Source organism: Danio aesculapii, chromosome 19 (assembly GCF_903798145.1).
Source record: "Danio aesculapii chromosome 19, fDanAes4.1, whole genome shotgun sequence".
Taxonomy (NCBI): domain Eukaryota; kingdom Metazoa; phylum Chordata; class Actinopteri; order Cypriniformes; family Danionidae; genus Danio; species Danio aesculapii.
In genome coordinates this window covers 10,855,251-10,870,953 of record NC_079453.1, presented here as the reverse complement: position 1 = coordinate 10,870,953, position 15,703 = coordinate 10,855,251, and the positions used below count along the sequence as shown (strand labels likewise).

At 35.8% G+C, this 15,703-nt stretch overlaps 1 protein-coding gene across 1 annotated transcript in view; it reads left to right on the top strand.

The window, feature by feature from the left end:
* The window catches only part of LOC130246627 (CUGBP Elav-like family member 3), a 66,320-nt gene that overhangs the window by 6,985 nt on the left and 43,632 nt on the right, over positions 1-15,703 (top strand). Inside the window, 3 exon segments of the mRNA XM_056479705.1 lie at positions 621-710; positions 9,685-9,961; positions 10,293-10,375. Coding sequence (XP_056335680.1) covers positions 9,817-9,961; positions 10,293-10,375 — 228 coding nt within the window. The 5' untranslated portion in view covers positions 621-710; positions 9,685-9,816.

The window sequence follows — 15,703 nt, the reverse complement described above, 5'->3', positions numbered from 1 at the left end:
AAATTATGGGATGAGTTCGAAAAAATCCAATTAGGTGTGTTAACTGCAATATTAGGGTTTTTTTTTCCTGGTGGGGCAGTTAAAGAATTAAAACATTGAGACTGTGTTGTCTAAAAATTATTGTAAATATCTCTGAAAACATGGCACTTTTTTCTGTAATTTTCCACAATTAATAAAACTCTAAATGACACATTTGTGTTTAAGTTCCGGAGAAATGTCAATAGTTTTATTCAAATGAAGAACTACAAATTGTAAAGTTTAAAACTGAAATAAAACTACAGAAGTTTGTAAACGATGCTGTAAATAAAATAATGTGGAGATTTCTATTAATGTTTTACAAATTAAAATCTGTAAATGACACCATCTATCTTAAATTCGGGAGAAATTTCAATTGTTCAAATAAAGAACTACAAATTTCCAACATTTAAAACTGAAATAAAACTACAGAAGTATGCAAACAATGCTAAATAAAATGTTACTGTTGAGCTACTTATTAATGTTTTACAACTTATCTCCCCCTCCCCCTCCCCCTCCTCCTGTCATTTCTTCCCTCTTTGTCTCTCACCCCAATCATTCCTTTGTTTTATTTTTCTCCCTCTGTCCATCCTCAATGTATGCAGATCCTCAGCTGAAGGACTTTGTCTGCCCGGCAACAGAGTGCTTGAGGGGGACGTCCAATGCCCTTGTATCCCATCCGCTTGCAAATTAAGGTAAAGGATGTGCTGTTGCACAAAGCACACTCACTGTGTACTTATTCTGCTTTTATATTTACTAGAACTGTCTAGAAGATCATAGAGCCAAGTGTGGCGCTCTGATGTCAGAGCAGCATTTCAGGATTATAAATGCACAAGCTATTAAATGTTTTCTCAAGCATTTAGAGGAATAATGAGGTTTTAAAGTCTTGGTGGTTACCCGGATGATGTAAACAACATGGTTAAACCCTTTATTTGTTGTTTAAGGCCTTATAAAGTTAGAGCTCTGCCTCCCTCTACTGGTTCAAACTAATCTTAAAGAGATAAATCAACCAAATACATGAACATTTGCTTTTTTACTCATCCTCAGGTCTTTTATGATTAAGTATGGGCTAGTATAAGATTCTGACGGTGTGATTAACCTTGGATAAAAATATCACGGTTTTACGGTATTGTGATCACTGCTCTATAATAAGTTCCTTTTAAAGGTCTGGATTAAAAACAAAAACTTTGTTCCCCTTTGAACACAATATATTTTATGTTGAGAAACATTTATAATATTCATGTCAAGCTAAATAATTTAAATTAATCATTGAGTTCTGCTGTCTTCAGTTGTTTCAAAAACACAGATTTCTTTACAATTTAAAACAACATTTTTGTAAACCATTTGTGCTGTAGATACTGTTGTCCTAAAAATGTAAATAAAAAATTGTACACATACCGTAGGAATGGTTAAGCAGAAAATTTTGGCGGTTTAAACCGAGGTAAACCTTAAAAACGGTGATCGTCCATGCCTATCCAAGATGTGAAGTTTTTTTCCTTTGGTATAAAATTAAAGATTTTTATTGTGATCAGCTGTGATTTATCAATGGCAACCAGCACTTTGAAAGTTTATATATAAGTTTAAAATATACAGGCAAAACTAAATTAGTTCCTGAGAATATTGAGTGAATAAAAGAATGTTGTAAAATTATTATTTTTTTTTTCACTTCATAAGAGCGCTGTAAAAAATTACTTGATCAATAAGTCATGTCAGTGTTTTTATTTTAACCACAACTTACTAAATCACAATAATCAGGTTTCTAATGTTGTCCAAGCCACACATTAAGGGATTTTAATGCAATGTAAGTTAAAATGACAAATAAGGTTTACTAAGTTCAACTTAAAATTTAAAGCAGCCAGTTTTTGTTACAGTGCAAGTATTTGTTTTATTTTAGCCGATGTAATCTCACGTTTCACACCTCACAAGGCCTTGCACTGTTTTTAATGCTAGCCATTCCTATAAAAGAAGCTAATCACAGTCATCCATGTTTTGCCTTCACAATATCTTCACAATGAAGAAATTGAGAATATTTTGAATGCCTAAACTGAGACAAAATCCAAAAAATTAATTAAACCAGGGTGTCCACAGGGTCTTAATGTCTTAAATTTAAACAACTAAATTTTAGGTCTTAAAAAGTTTTAGATTTACTGAAATATTGTGTTGTGAGTTTTAAATCATTTTAAACAGGTCTTAATTTTAAGCTACCCAATCGGACCTACATCCATCACCAACAATACATCTTAATAAAATCGCCAAAAGAAAACTAAAAACAATTACACAATTCCTCATGATAATAAAAGAGCAATTTATCCCATTACGTTATCTTCCATTCATACAAAAAATATTTACAGAAGGGTTGAGAAACAATATTTATAAATGCACTGTAAAAAAAAAAAGCTGGTTGCCTTAAATTTAAAGCTGAATCAAATTAACCTCCCTTGAACTTATTATGTTAAACTGACTTAAAACAGCTTGCGTAACTCATACAATATTAGTTAGAACATGTTTAACTTGTTACAATGAGCTAAAAACATATGCTGTCATGACTAATTTGTCGTACAATTTTTTTTTTACAGTGTAGGCATGAAACTTAAGGGTTTATAACACAAATGCATTCGGTTGAATAGAAGTTATACCAAAAGACAACAAATATATATTTTCGATTATTTATGTAATTGTAAATGTTAAACTTGTCATTTTTAAAACCAAAACCCAATACATATTATGTTGAAAAACGTGTATACAACTACAGATTTCTTGTTTTGACACATAAAAGTATGTTGCTAAGAAATAATTACTTAAGAATAATTCTAAAATTTCATTCATAATAGTCGTAAAAGGGTCTTTAAAAGACTTGAATTTGACTTGATACAACCTGCAGAAACCCTGTCAAACATTTTCTTATGCTGATCATATAATCAGTAAGCTATGACAACGCTTTCATGCTAATAATAACTTAAGTTATTAACTAATAAGTTATTTTAAGCCAGTTTAATATAATTTATCAAGTTGTTTTAAGTCAGTTTAATATAATTTAACAAGTTGTTTTAAGTCAGTTTAATGTAATTTTAACAAGTTGTTTTAAGTCAGTTTAATATAATTTAACAAGTTGTTTTAAGTCAGTTTAATATAATTTAACAAGTTGTTTTAAGTCAGTTTAATATAATTTTAACAAGTTGTTATAAATCAGTTTAATATAATTTTAACAAGTTGTTTTAAGTCAGTTTAATATAATTTAACAAGTTGTTTTAAGTTAGTTTAATATAATTTTAACAAGTTGTTATAAATCAGTTTAATATAATTTTAACAAGTTGTTTTAAGTCAGTTTAATATACCTTAACAAGTTGTTTTAAGTCAGTTTAATAGAACTTATCAAGTTGTTTTAAGTCAGTTTAATATACCTTATCAAGTTGTTTTAAGTCAGTTTAATATAATTTAACAAGTAGTTTTAAGCCAGTTGTTTTAGTATACAACACTTAAACAAATTAATTTGAGTAATGGTCCACTTAATTTGTTTAAATTCAGCCCAAATGAATTGTTTACAACCTATTAACTTAAAACAATTTAGTAAATCCAATGAATTGTCTTTTGAATATTTTTTTTTCAGTGAAGTTGTTTTAAGTCAGTTTAATATAATTTAAGTTTAAATGACTTAAGGTTGCACTTAAACAATGATGTTTGCTGTTTGTTCTGTCTTCTTATTTGAAATGAGCTGGAACAACATAATTCTTGTTGTTTTTTGGGACAACTTAATTGTTTTATGTTCAATCAACCTAACTTAGTTTTGTTTTTACTAATTTAACTTAATTTCTTCATCTTGTCTCAACACAAATTGATTGTGTGGAACCCAGGATTTTTTACAGTGGATGACATGGTTAATTTTCTTCTAATTGAAAATTCAATGCAACCATGTCATTTTTTTAAAGTGTAGTTAGTCTCTAACCCTGAACTGACAAATCAGGTTACCACTTGAAATAATGTAAAGGTCAGGGTATATCAGTCGGTGACCTTTATGCCAGTTCACTTGAAGTCAGTGAAAGCAGCTGATGTAATATCACGTTTCACACCTCACAAGGCCTTGCACAGTTTTTTAATGCTAACCATTCATATAAAATAATCACAGTCATTCATGTTTTGTCATCTAATTATTTTACAAGTATTAAAAAAAGCGTTTCTTCATTTAACTGTCCCAGACATTGACTGGTTTGCAGACAGATTTTGATTTAAACGGATATAACCAGCAGATGTCGTCGTTAATTCAACTATCTGTATAACCAGTTGAGTCATCCGTGATTGTAAGTGCGTAAATGAGTCGTGCTTTGAGTCACAGAGTAGAGTTCATGTTTTTTGCTTTGAAGTGAGGTTATAACAAAGATGAGTCGGTAAGTCTAACGGATTTTGGGTCAAGGGTAAAAGCAGCACTGGCGGATTTAGGGGCTCGTGGCAGATGGTTGCCAATCCCAGGAAATTAACGCAAGTACACTAGCTATAGTCTTTGATTTAGTTTACCCTAAAAATCCAGACAACCTCATCCAATACAGTCCACTGACCATTAAAGAAGCACACAAGCACTTGATGTATTTGAGGATGTAAACAGTGCACTCGGTGTGTGATGTAAAGGTTTATTTTATTGTCTACATTTTGTTGTTTTTTTGCACGTAACCGAGAGGAATTGATTTGCCCGCAAGGCTATAGGTCAAATACTAAGAAAGCGAAATTGCTCGACCACATATAGTGGGGAAATCGTGTAGTTTATGTGGGCGTTAATTTGTGAGGAAACATGATTTGGCTCAGTGTAGTTTCAGCACCGTGGTCAGAGCTCGACGAGAACAAAAGGCGGATTAGCGTCCTTGATATCAGGGACCGTCTGAATGTTACGTGCGGACTCGAAAAACGAACAAGCAAAGAAAGCAGTAGTAAAGATTTTTAGGATAAAATCGGTCGTTTTTTTTCAGTAAACAGTTTCTGAATAAAAGATATTCAAAAAGATATTAAATATTTGGATCTCATGACTTTTTGTGAATAAAAAAGAACAATGATGCTTCATTGCTATTAATATATTTTTTTGTGCATAATAGAGATTACTCAGTAATGTGGTTTAGGTGTCTTTATGGATAACTCTTATCAATATACTAAAATAGATCCTTACATTTAGTTACATTTTGTGAATGGTAAACCATATTTTTTAATATACAATATTTCTATGTATTAAATTTAATCTGGTTAATGTTCCTTATAGTATGCAATAACAGTGATATACTTATTACTTTTTTAAAATCAAGAATATAAATAGGTTGTTTCCATTTATTAACATACAACAATATTTTATTAATAGGATTATAATTATGAGCTTTATCAATAAAAATAAAGATGTACTATTCATTTATAATTCTTCTGGCTTATGGTTTTTCAGGAATAAAAATGTTTCATTCATTTTCCTTCAGCTTAGTTTCTATTTCTGAAGTCGCCACAGCGGAATGAACCGCCAACAATTTCGGCATATGTAGTACGCTGTAGATGCCCTTAATGCCAGCCACAACCCAGTACTGGGAGACAACTATACACACTCAGTTACTCATAAACTATGGCCAATTTAGTTTATTCAATTCACCTATACCACATGTCTTTGGACTGTGGAAGAAACCGGAGGAAATCCACACCAACACAGGGAGAACATAGAAACTCCACACAGAAATGCCAACTAGTTCAGCTGGGACTCTAACAAGCAACCTTCTTGCTGTGAGGCAACAGTGCTAACCACTGAGCCACTGTGTCGCCCAACAGTAATACAATTGCGAGCTTTATTTATGAATTAAAAAAGATCCAGTTATTTTATGAATTGTATTTCTTCTGGCTTATGTGGAGAAAGTCAAAAGAAATATAAATATAAATTTGAGGAAAAAATCTTTCGTTAATATTAATATAATTAATTAATAATTAATTAGTTGCTTGTGATAGAGTGTTTGATGTTGATTAATTTATTGTATGCAAATGGACAAATTGGAAAATGTATTATTTTTGTAATTTTCTTTATTATTTTTGATGACTGTTTCTCCAATAAAACATGCAATTGAAAACCACTATCTAGGGTTATAATACTGTAATGGGCTGTATACACACAGACTGATTTCAGTCAGCCAACCCCTGGGCTTCCGGTTAAATGTCATCTCATACAAAAATCGCCATGTTTAGGATCAGATTTCTATAAAAAAACAGCGATCTTCACTTGGCTGAGATGCGATATAAAGTGGGTATCAGAACAAACAAGAAGCACTGCATTCAATTATATTTTTTTCCACGCCATGTTTTTCAAATTTGAAAATTAATTTTACCCCAGTATTTTCAATGGAATTTCTGCCATACCCTGCTGCGAATGAGGGTGCCTCCATTTAAATAGTCTTTCGTCTTTTTTTACGTTTTAACAATGAAATGAATGCTTGTGTCTATTTAACTTATTATATTTAAATTACATTACTACATCGATGCTGTATAAGGAACCGTATGAAATTTAAAATAGTCACATAAAGCTTTCACCGGAAGTTCATCATTGGCTGAAAAACACTAGCTGTGCATATAGCCCATTATCCAGTAATATAATGTAAAAAAAGCTTAATTAGTCATGCGTTAATGCGATATAAAAATAAATGTATTATAAAACGTAAGTCTCAAGATATAAAGACTCCATGAAGAACAATAAAGATCGTATATAGTAAGACTGTGAAATGAAAAGGACAGCTGTTCCTATTTGACAGCCTCCCCCCAAAAAGAAGTAGCGACTAAACGCTTAGTGAGAGGAAAATATCGACGCTCCCTTAATCCGAGTAAGCATCACGGTTTCCACACCCCGAGGGAGGACAGGAGATGGACAGGAGGGGGACACCGGCTTTCGACGTCAAAAGCTACGGGTTATACGGAGTGTCAACACCGTGAATACCGCCGACAGAATTACACAGCATCTTCTTCCCTTTGCCTCTGCATCAAAACGTGAGTGAAATGCATTTGACTCGCATCTGTGCTCGTATTGATTCATGCATGCGTTCTAGTCAACAGGAGATATTTGAGAGGGCACGGGGAGACAAAAAAACCCAAGGCGATTCAAGGGTGACAGATGCACGGATTTAGTTGAACGCACAGCGGTTTGCTTCCAAGCCGTTCGCTCTCCATCAGCTCCATTTATTTGTGCACGTAGAATAAATAGCACACCATATTCTACAACCAGGCTGAAAGACAGCAAATAAACAAACATCCCCATGGGATTAACAAAAGAGAGAGATAGACTGAGAGATAGAGAGAGAGGGAAGGAAACGAAAGCAAATGTCGCCCTTGCACACATAACGGAGAGCTCGGAGGATCTGATTAAACTTCTTTTCGATTTAAAGGCGTGAAGTTGCATGTGCAGTCGCATGTTTTTGTTCTCTGCCATGTATGTGCGTATGTGCAGTTAGTGTCGTGACAAAGAGCCACATACGCCTGAGCCTCCAGTGTGGATTAAACAAAGAAGCAATGGGGGATATATACGTCAATATTTATATTCATTGCATTTCATTGCGTTCACTTGTGATGTGTTCTGTTGCCAGAGCTCGCAACACAAGTTTCTTTGTTCTAATATTGCAATTTAATAATCTACAGAGTGTTTTTATCCTATGTAATAGCATAAAATAGAAATATTTATAGTATTTAAAACGTATCATTAATAGGCTATTTATAGATATATACAATTATATAGAAACGCTATTTATGGTTGAATATATACGCTACGGATCTGCTGTGAAGTTTGACATTTCAAAGCACTACTGAAATCATTATTGCTCTTCCCCATTTTATGCCATTTAATTCAGCTTAAACCAATCAGGGACTCCATTCACAGTGTGTTTAGTCATTTTATTTAGCTTATGCTGTTTCTAAATGTTATTCTTGTAGAGAAACGTAAGGTCTTCCATTGTGTGAGAATGTTTGCCATTCAGACATCGGAGATTGTAATTCTGGCGAACCGAACGGCGATTGGTGGTCCTCCTTGCATAAATTTGCATATTAAATTGTGATCTGGTCTTGCGTTCTTGGGAAGTATAGCAACGCCGAACGTTGTGTTTTGATTTAGAAAAGGTTGTTGAGGAAGTTAAAGGGAAGAAAATGTTAATTATATGAATAAATACAGCATATTTGATATTCTAACAAGCAGAAATAGCAACAGTAGCCTTTAGCTGTATAACTTGATCGTTATCATGGGTAAATTGACAAAACAAACAATACCCTGTTCTTTTTTTTAGCTACATTTCACATACAAACAAAAATGTTTGTTTATATGGTCTACGAAAAGTTGTTTTATGTGTTGGATGTTTCGGTGATAGCATGACAGAGCTGTATTGACATCACTGTGTTAAACAATTAATTCAGCAATTGTTTTCTTGCTTTAATTTGCATATTAAATTGTGATTGGCTTTTCGTTCTTAAAGGAATGGTTCACCCAAAATATTTTCACCAATTTCGTTTGTTTCTTAAGTCTATATTAAGTAGCTATTTTCTTAAAGTGGAGCAGAAAGTCCATTTTATTTTAATATTTTGTGGAAAATGAATCTCAGAAAGTTAATTTTAGATCGTTTTAATAAACAAAAATGTCTTGTTTGAGAACTAAAACATCACTGTATGTCTTTTGGTCTACGAAGAATTGTATTATGTGTTGGACGTCTCAGTGATAGCATGACATTTATTATCCTCCGCTATGTTAAACAATTAATTCAGCAACACTTTCTCGCTTTAATTTGCATATTAAATTGTGACTGGCCTTTCGTTCTTAAAGGAATAGTTCACCCAAAAATATATTCACCATTTTCATTCGTCTTTTGTTCTTAAGTCTATATTATATAGCTGTTACTTTAAAGTGGAGCAGAAAATCTTTTTTATTTTAATATTCTGTGAAAAAAGAAGCCCAGAAAGTTCATTTTAGATCATTTTAATAAACAGAGAAGGCTTGTTTGAGAACTAAAACATCATTTTATGTCATGTGGCCTACGAAGAATTGTATAATGTGTTGGACGTCTCTGTGATGGCATGACAGACCTGTATTGACATTTTTTTTATCCTCCACTATGTTATACAATTAATTCTATTCTATTCTATTAATGTTCTTTCTTGCTTTAATTTGCATATTAAATTATGACCTTTCGTTCTTAAAGGGATAGTTCACCCAAAAATATATTCACCATTTTCATTCGTCTTTCGTTCTTAAGTAGCTATTGCTTTAAAGTGGAGCAGAAAATGCATTTTATTTAAATTCTCTGTTTCTAATCTAACTACCAAGATTGTGGGAGTTCTGGAATGTTCATTTTAGATTGTTTTAATATACAAAAATGGCTTGTTTGATAACTAAAACATCACTTTATGTCTCATGATAGGCTACATTAAGTAAACCTAAATACTTTTATTTATTTTTCACAAAATAAAAAGCTTTTTTTGCAAACCATTTCAGTTCAAGTGTGGCTAGCCGTGCTGTGAACTAAATTACCAAATTCCTTTAATAAAGTACTCTCATGAAAGTCTTTAACACATATCTTTGGCTGCTTTACAAGCACCTCAGGTCCTTTTACAAACACAAATCTTGTTAATGGAAGTTATTATGAAGTGTTCGCGAGCATAGCTTTTTTTTAAAGCGCTATCTGTTCTTCTACTCAGAGCTGTCACGGTTCAGACCTTTCCATCGGGACTCGTGTTTAACATCGCGACTCTTCCCCCACCGCTGAGCCGCTCTCCAGTGCTGAAACCCCGAGCGCAGCTGTCGCTCCGTCCCCTTAGGAAACTGTCCTAATGAAGGAGGCCGACGCCATCAAGCTCTTTATTGGCCAGATCCCACGGAATCTGGAGGAGAAAGACCTGAAGCCCATCTTTGAGCAGTTCGGGAAGATCTACGAGCTTACGGTGATCAAGGACAAGTACACGGGAATGCACAAAGGTAATTAAACGAGATTGACGCGGCTCTATTGAGCGGACAGTCTCAAGGGGAGATGGGAGACTAATGGTGCTAGATGAGTTTCCTTTTCATATCTTAAGAGAAACGTCTCTTGTGAGGTCTTGCTCTTAGAGCGTCGCGTAGACTCTTTAACCTTTAGTTTTGACACAGCATCTTTAGTTTCAGGAGAAAATCAAATGTATTCTTGGAGAATTTGTTCAACATTTCTTAGTCACACTTGTCATGTCCACAAAACACTGCTTGATATTCATGGTCTGTCTGGGTCTGCTTCATTTTTTATACATCCCACGTTGTATTCTTGTTCCCTCTTCAGGATGTGCCTTCTTGACATACTGTGCGAGGGAGTCAGCCTTGAAGGCCCAGAATGCACTGCACGAGCAGAAGACATTGCCAGGGGTGAGTTGTCGCTGTTAATAAAACCAACGCAGAGACGGGCTGGGTGAAAAATAGATTTAGTAAGCCAGACAAACATTTCTAGTTTGCCTATATATAGTAGACCGCACATATAGGATGCATCTTTTAAATCTAACCGGACAGACGAGCGCGAATTTGGTTCTAAAAATGGAAACAACACATTATATGGTTCAGGAAACAGGATCTGTGGAGATGTGTGTTGACTGAACAGACTTTAATTAGGTATGTAGGAGGGCACAATCCTTGAAGGCATCCGCGATCTTGTCGCTCTCTGAAGTCGTTGATTAGCTGTTAGGCCATCTGCCGTGCCAGCGCCGAGACGGGCAACCTGTAAATCCAAAACCTCTCGTCTTTTCATCACTTTTATGTTTTCACCCCTAAATCGCCTGCTTTTTTCAGATCCTCCAGATGCATGGGGTCATTACGAGCCGAATGCTGTGTGTGATGTCAGTGTGTTGAACTGGGGGATGAGATCATTTAGTCTGTTTTGCAATTAATACTATACGCTCAGCGCTCTCGTAGTGATGTTTCTTTCTTTCTTCCTGTTGATTACACTTGGAGCAACCAAACCCACAGGGAATCTTTCGCTTCCCCTCAAATTCTATTTAAGCGGGTTTAATTTGTGCTAGAGGAAGCTCTGAGAGGAGAAATGTCGTATAAAGCGGAGACACGATGTGGACTGAGCGGCCAAACAGAAGCTTCTGGTGCATCTGAACAGCCAACTGTAGTCCCACCAGACGTAGGCTAATGAAGGAATATATGGCTTTATTGCTCCGTATGTCACGTTGCATAACATTGAAGCCTGCTGGAGTGATGTTCGAAATCAAGGTGCAAATGAAGTAAACTACGTTCTGTTTTAGTTTAAGATAGATATCTGATGATACAGTGCTCAGCATATATAAGTACACCCCTCACAATTCTATCTTTTATATTCATATAGATAATAGGAAGCTATAAAGTATTATATTTGTGCATATATATTAGATTAGTCAGTACTGAAGCCACACAAAATAATTTACGATAATGGTCCAAATACTAGTACAGCCAAATTTATGTTATAGAAAAATATTAAATACACACTTTAAAAAAGGAAAAATCAAGAGAAGCAAAAAACATTTGTTGAAATTTTTTTTTTAGGTTGTAATTTTTTTTTTGCAATATTTTGCTTGAATTTAATTGAATTATGTTTCAATTTCTAAATATTTAGTGACTAAAATATAAATTAAATAAATATATCTGTTTAATAAATCTGTTTTGTTTAAATGCACCAATATACATTGCCTATATTCACTGAGAAATGGATAAAAATATTCATTTTCAAAATGGGGTATATATGGTATACACAAAATAAAAAGTCTATCATTACATATTTTGCTCTATTCTTTAGTTCATGGTGCCATAAAATAAATGTTTTAAGGTAATACTTTTTCATAATTTATATGAGCGCAATATTATATACCAGTACAGGGATGCAGACAGAAACGTAAGTGCAACGTGAAAAAGTTTCAATCTTGAAAGTACAGTGTTTACTATTTAAGCTGCCTTTCCACTGCACATGACATCCGGACATGACTGTTGAAATACGCCCCATTGTGGCAGTCACACGGTCAGTTTTGTCGTGGACCATGGGAGAGAAGCTGCGGTGTCTGAAATAAAGGAGTGCAAGAGCCTTTAAGCCTGGTTTATACTTCTGCGTCGAGTGATTGGCGTGGGCCACGGCGCATGCCTTGTACTTTGTCGTGCATTTAAGCTTCTGCGTGATGTTTGTGTTGCTCTGCCATAACACCTCAGAAACGCTAGCTGGTAGTGTGGTTTTTATGTTCCTCTGTGTCGAGTTTCTTCACATGTGTTGTTTTTTATGAACTCTACCTTATTATAGAAGTAGCTTAAACTCGCTTATTTTGAGGCGGGAACCAGGGGATAACTTTAAAGAGCCCATATTATACATGAAATAGGGTCATATTTAGGTTGTAAGGGTCTCCAACAACAGTCTAATATGCATGCAAGGTCATAAAACACTTTGATGATATTATAATCTGCATTTATTTTTACCTAATTATCCCAGCGACTCCCATATGAATCGTTCAGCGATTCATTTGTTCCCAACCCCCTCCTCAGCGCGAAGCTAATCTGTGCTGATTGGACCGATGACAGCCTGCTGCGATTGGTCGACAGTGACAGGCTTCAGCACGAGACAGAGTGAAATGCCCAGCTGGTAATCAACTATATAAAAGTAGTCACAGTGCACACGCGCTTCATAGTGTAAGGCTTTTTTCACACACACACACACACACAACCCTCCTCAGAAGAATTGGGGGAGCGACGCGAGTCTCTCTCTCTCCCTCTCCCTCTCTCACACACACACACAACGCTCCTCAGAAGAACTAGGGAAAGCGACGCGAGTCTCTCTCTCTCTCTCTCTCTCTCTCTCTCTCTCTCTCTCTCTCTCTCTCTCTCTCTCTCTCTCTCTCTCTCTCACACACACACACACACAACGCTCCTCAGAAAAACTAGGGAAAGCGACGCGAGTCTCTCTCTCTCTCTCTCTCTCTCTCTCTCTCTCTCACACACACACACACACAACGCTCCTCAGGAGAACTAGGGAAAGCGACGCGAGTCTCTCTCTCTCTCTCTCTCTCACACACACACACACACACAACGCTCCTCAGAAGAACTAGGGAAAGTGACACAAGTCTCCTGTCTCCTAGCTTAAGATCGATCGCCATAGCAACGACAAACGGCAGTGGAACGCGAGCTCACAAAAGCCTTTAACGTTAAATCCGTAAACAAAGCGGCACGCGTCGCGTTTTTAACGTGGCTTACATGTGATAAGAGAATATAAAGAGTAACCGCGTGTACTGTACCAGGTTAACAACTCATCTTTGGGTAGAGACTGTCAATATTATCCATCTGAGCACAGCGTGACTTCATTCGACCGGCGGCGTCTGTGTGTGTGTGTCTAGTGTTTTTTCTGTGTTAGTGGGCGGGGCCGCAGGTTTCAAATCTCCCTGGTTTGCGCGCGTAACTACTGGCGAGGCTTGTGTTTCGTGGCTGCGTCATCGCGAAACACCTGATGACTCGTTATCAAGGCGACTCGTTTGAAGCACTATGAGTCGACTCTTTTATAGATGAATCAATAGTTTTAAACACTGTACACTTACAGATTTAAGCCTTAGCTGGATATTTCACTTCACTTAGAGCTGTGTTACACACTACATGGAAGGGTATTTTCAAAAACCCATAATATGGGCTCTTTAATCATAAGGTAAACACAAAACTAAACTTTCCATGTGGACCTCCTTCACAGGACTCGACACTTGTAAACACTCACTCCAATGGGTTCATGCGGCTCTCGGTCCCACCCACACGTAGCTTGCGCTATGCATCGTTGTGACGCATAGTTACATTTTTTTGAGAAGTGCGTGTCAGCGAGGGCTATGGAGCCGGTGAATACGTGTGCACTTGACGCAGAAGTATAAATCAGACTTTATTCTCTGTCCGTTGACCATGGTTGAATGAATGCATACCAGAAACTATAAATTTTATAAATAATTTTTATTACTCGGATATGAATAGAATTTTTTTTAATATAAAACTTTTTTTCTGATTCAAAAAATAATAGAAAAACTACTAATTCTCATCTCGCGCGCACAGATCTGCCTGGACAACACTAGAATACATCACGACCGGTCGCATACGGTCTAGTCGCAGGAGTTCAAATATTTTAACGGATCCGTAGCTCAAATCGGGTCCATTGGAAATGAATGACTTCCGGTCTGTTGCTTGTTGTTTGTCGTGTGCAGTGGAAAGATGGCTTTACATTTATATTTGGCTCTATATATAATATAAATTAAGTATATACTTCAAAATGATAAAATAAAGAAATAGAACATTACACATGGTTTTATATATAACAATTACGATAAATTAATCGAATTTGCAGAAACATTACTATATCGTGAAATGTATATCGTTCTCAGGATATGAGAACAGGGTGCCTGCGGAGTCTTAAATAGTATTAAAAATTGATAAATCAACGTAGAGAAATTTAAGGCCCTTAAAAAGTATTAAAAAGTCTTAAATGCTATTTTGTAAGCTATTACATTTTATTTCATTTTTGATTCTACAATGTATGGTTGTATGTTAGAGTTTGCCTGAATTAATTCTGCGAATGTCACGATGCTGTTTAGTTTATGAAATCAATGAAGTCCTGCTAGATTTGTCACCATGCTGCTTTGTTTACTGCAGTAACCAAGGCAACACCATTATTTCTGCAGTTCTATGGGCGCCAACCTGCTGGATTAGCTAGATTTAATAGATTTTTATTCCGCATATGAATAATGTTTTAGTTTTGGATTAGTTTCTTACATTATTATTTAGTAAATATACTGTAAGTTAAAATCTCGCCAGTGTTTCCGGTTGAAATCTAAAGTGGTTTTAAGGTCTTACAATGTATGGAAAGAGTTTTAAAAAATGGTTATAAAAGGTATTGAATTTCACTCTCTGATTCCTGTATGTACTCTGTAGAAGACCTTGTTTGTGAGCATATGTTTAGAGGTTTTTTTCTTATGGTGAGTGACGTTATGCGCATGTGTGCTCAAGAGTAACTCCAGAATAAATCCCATTATTAGCATGACAGTAGTCTGACCTTTGCGACCTCTCCAGGCGTAGATCAGCGGGTTCCTTTGCCTTTAAATCCTCTGCCCCTCCATCCTTCTTTTAGTCTACCCCCCTTACCTAAGCCTGGTAAGACGGTGTTCAAACCTCCCCCATGAGGTAGAACGGGAACCACATTATTAAGTACAACAGCCCCCCTCTCTTAAAGAGAAATCTCTCTCTTCCTCTTTTTCTTTCTTTTCTTTTTTCTCACACACGCAGACAGCCCAGCTGTGTGGCATTATTACCAGCTCATGGCACCTGCCATTCAGAACAAGCCCCGCCCCCAGCCTGTCAATCATCACGAATTGCTCCGGCAACGCTGCGTGATGTGTGTTTAGAGTGCGTGTGCGGGTGAGATAGGAATTGTAACAACGATGAGGAGAGAAAGACAGATAAGATAAGACAGAAATTGGCTCAGAACCTTCATTTCTCACCTTTTCTTTTTTCCCTCTCAGGCTTTGTTCACACTACACCCAATTCAAATCCGCTTTTCAGATTTGATCTTTAAGAATGTCTGTTTGCATTGTTATTTTTTGAGTGATGAAAACATATCTGCTTGTTCAAAATAGCGAGGTAAGGAATAGCTAACTCACCCATAAACTGACAGTCCTGTCATCATTCAGTCAGCTTCATGCTGTTTCAAATCTGTAG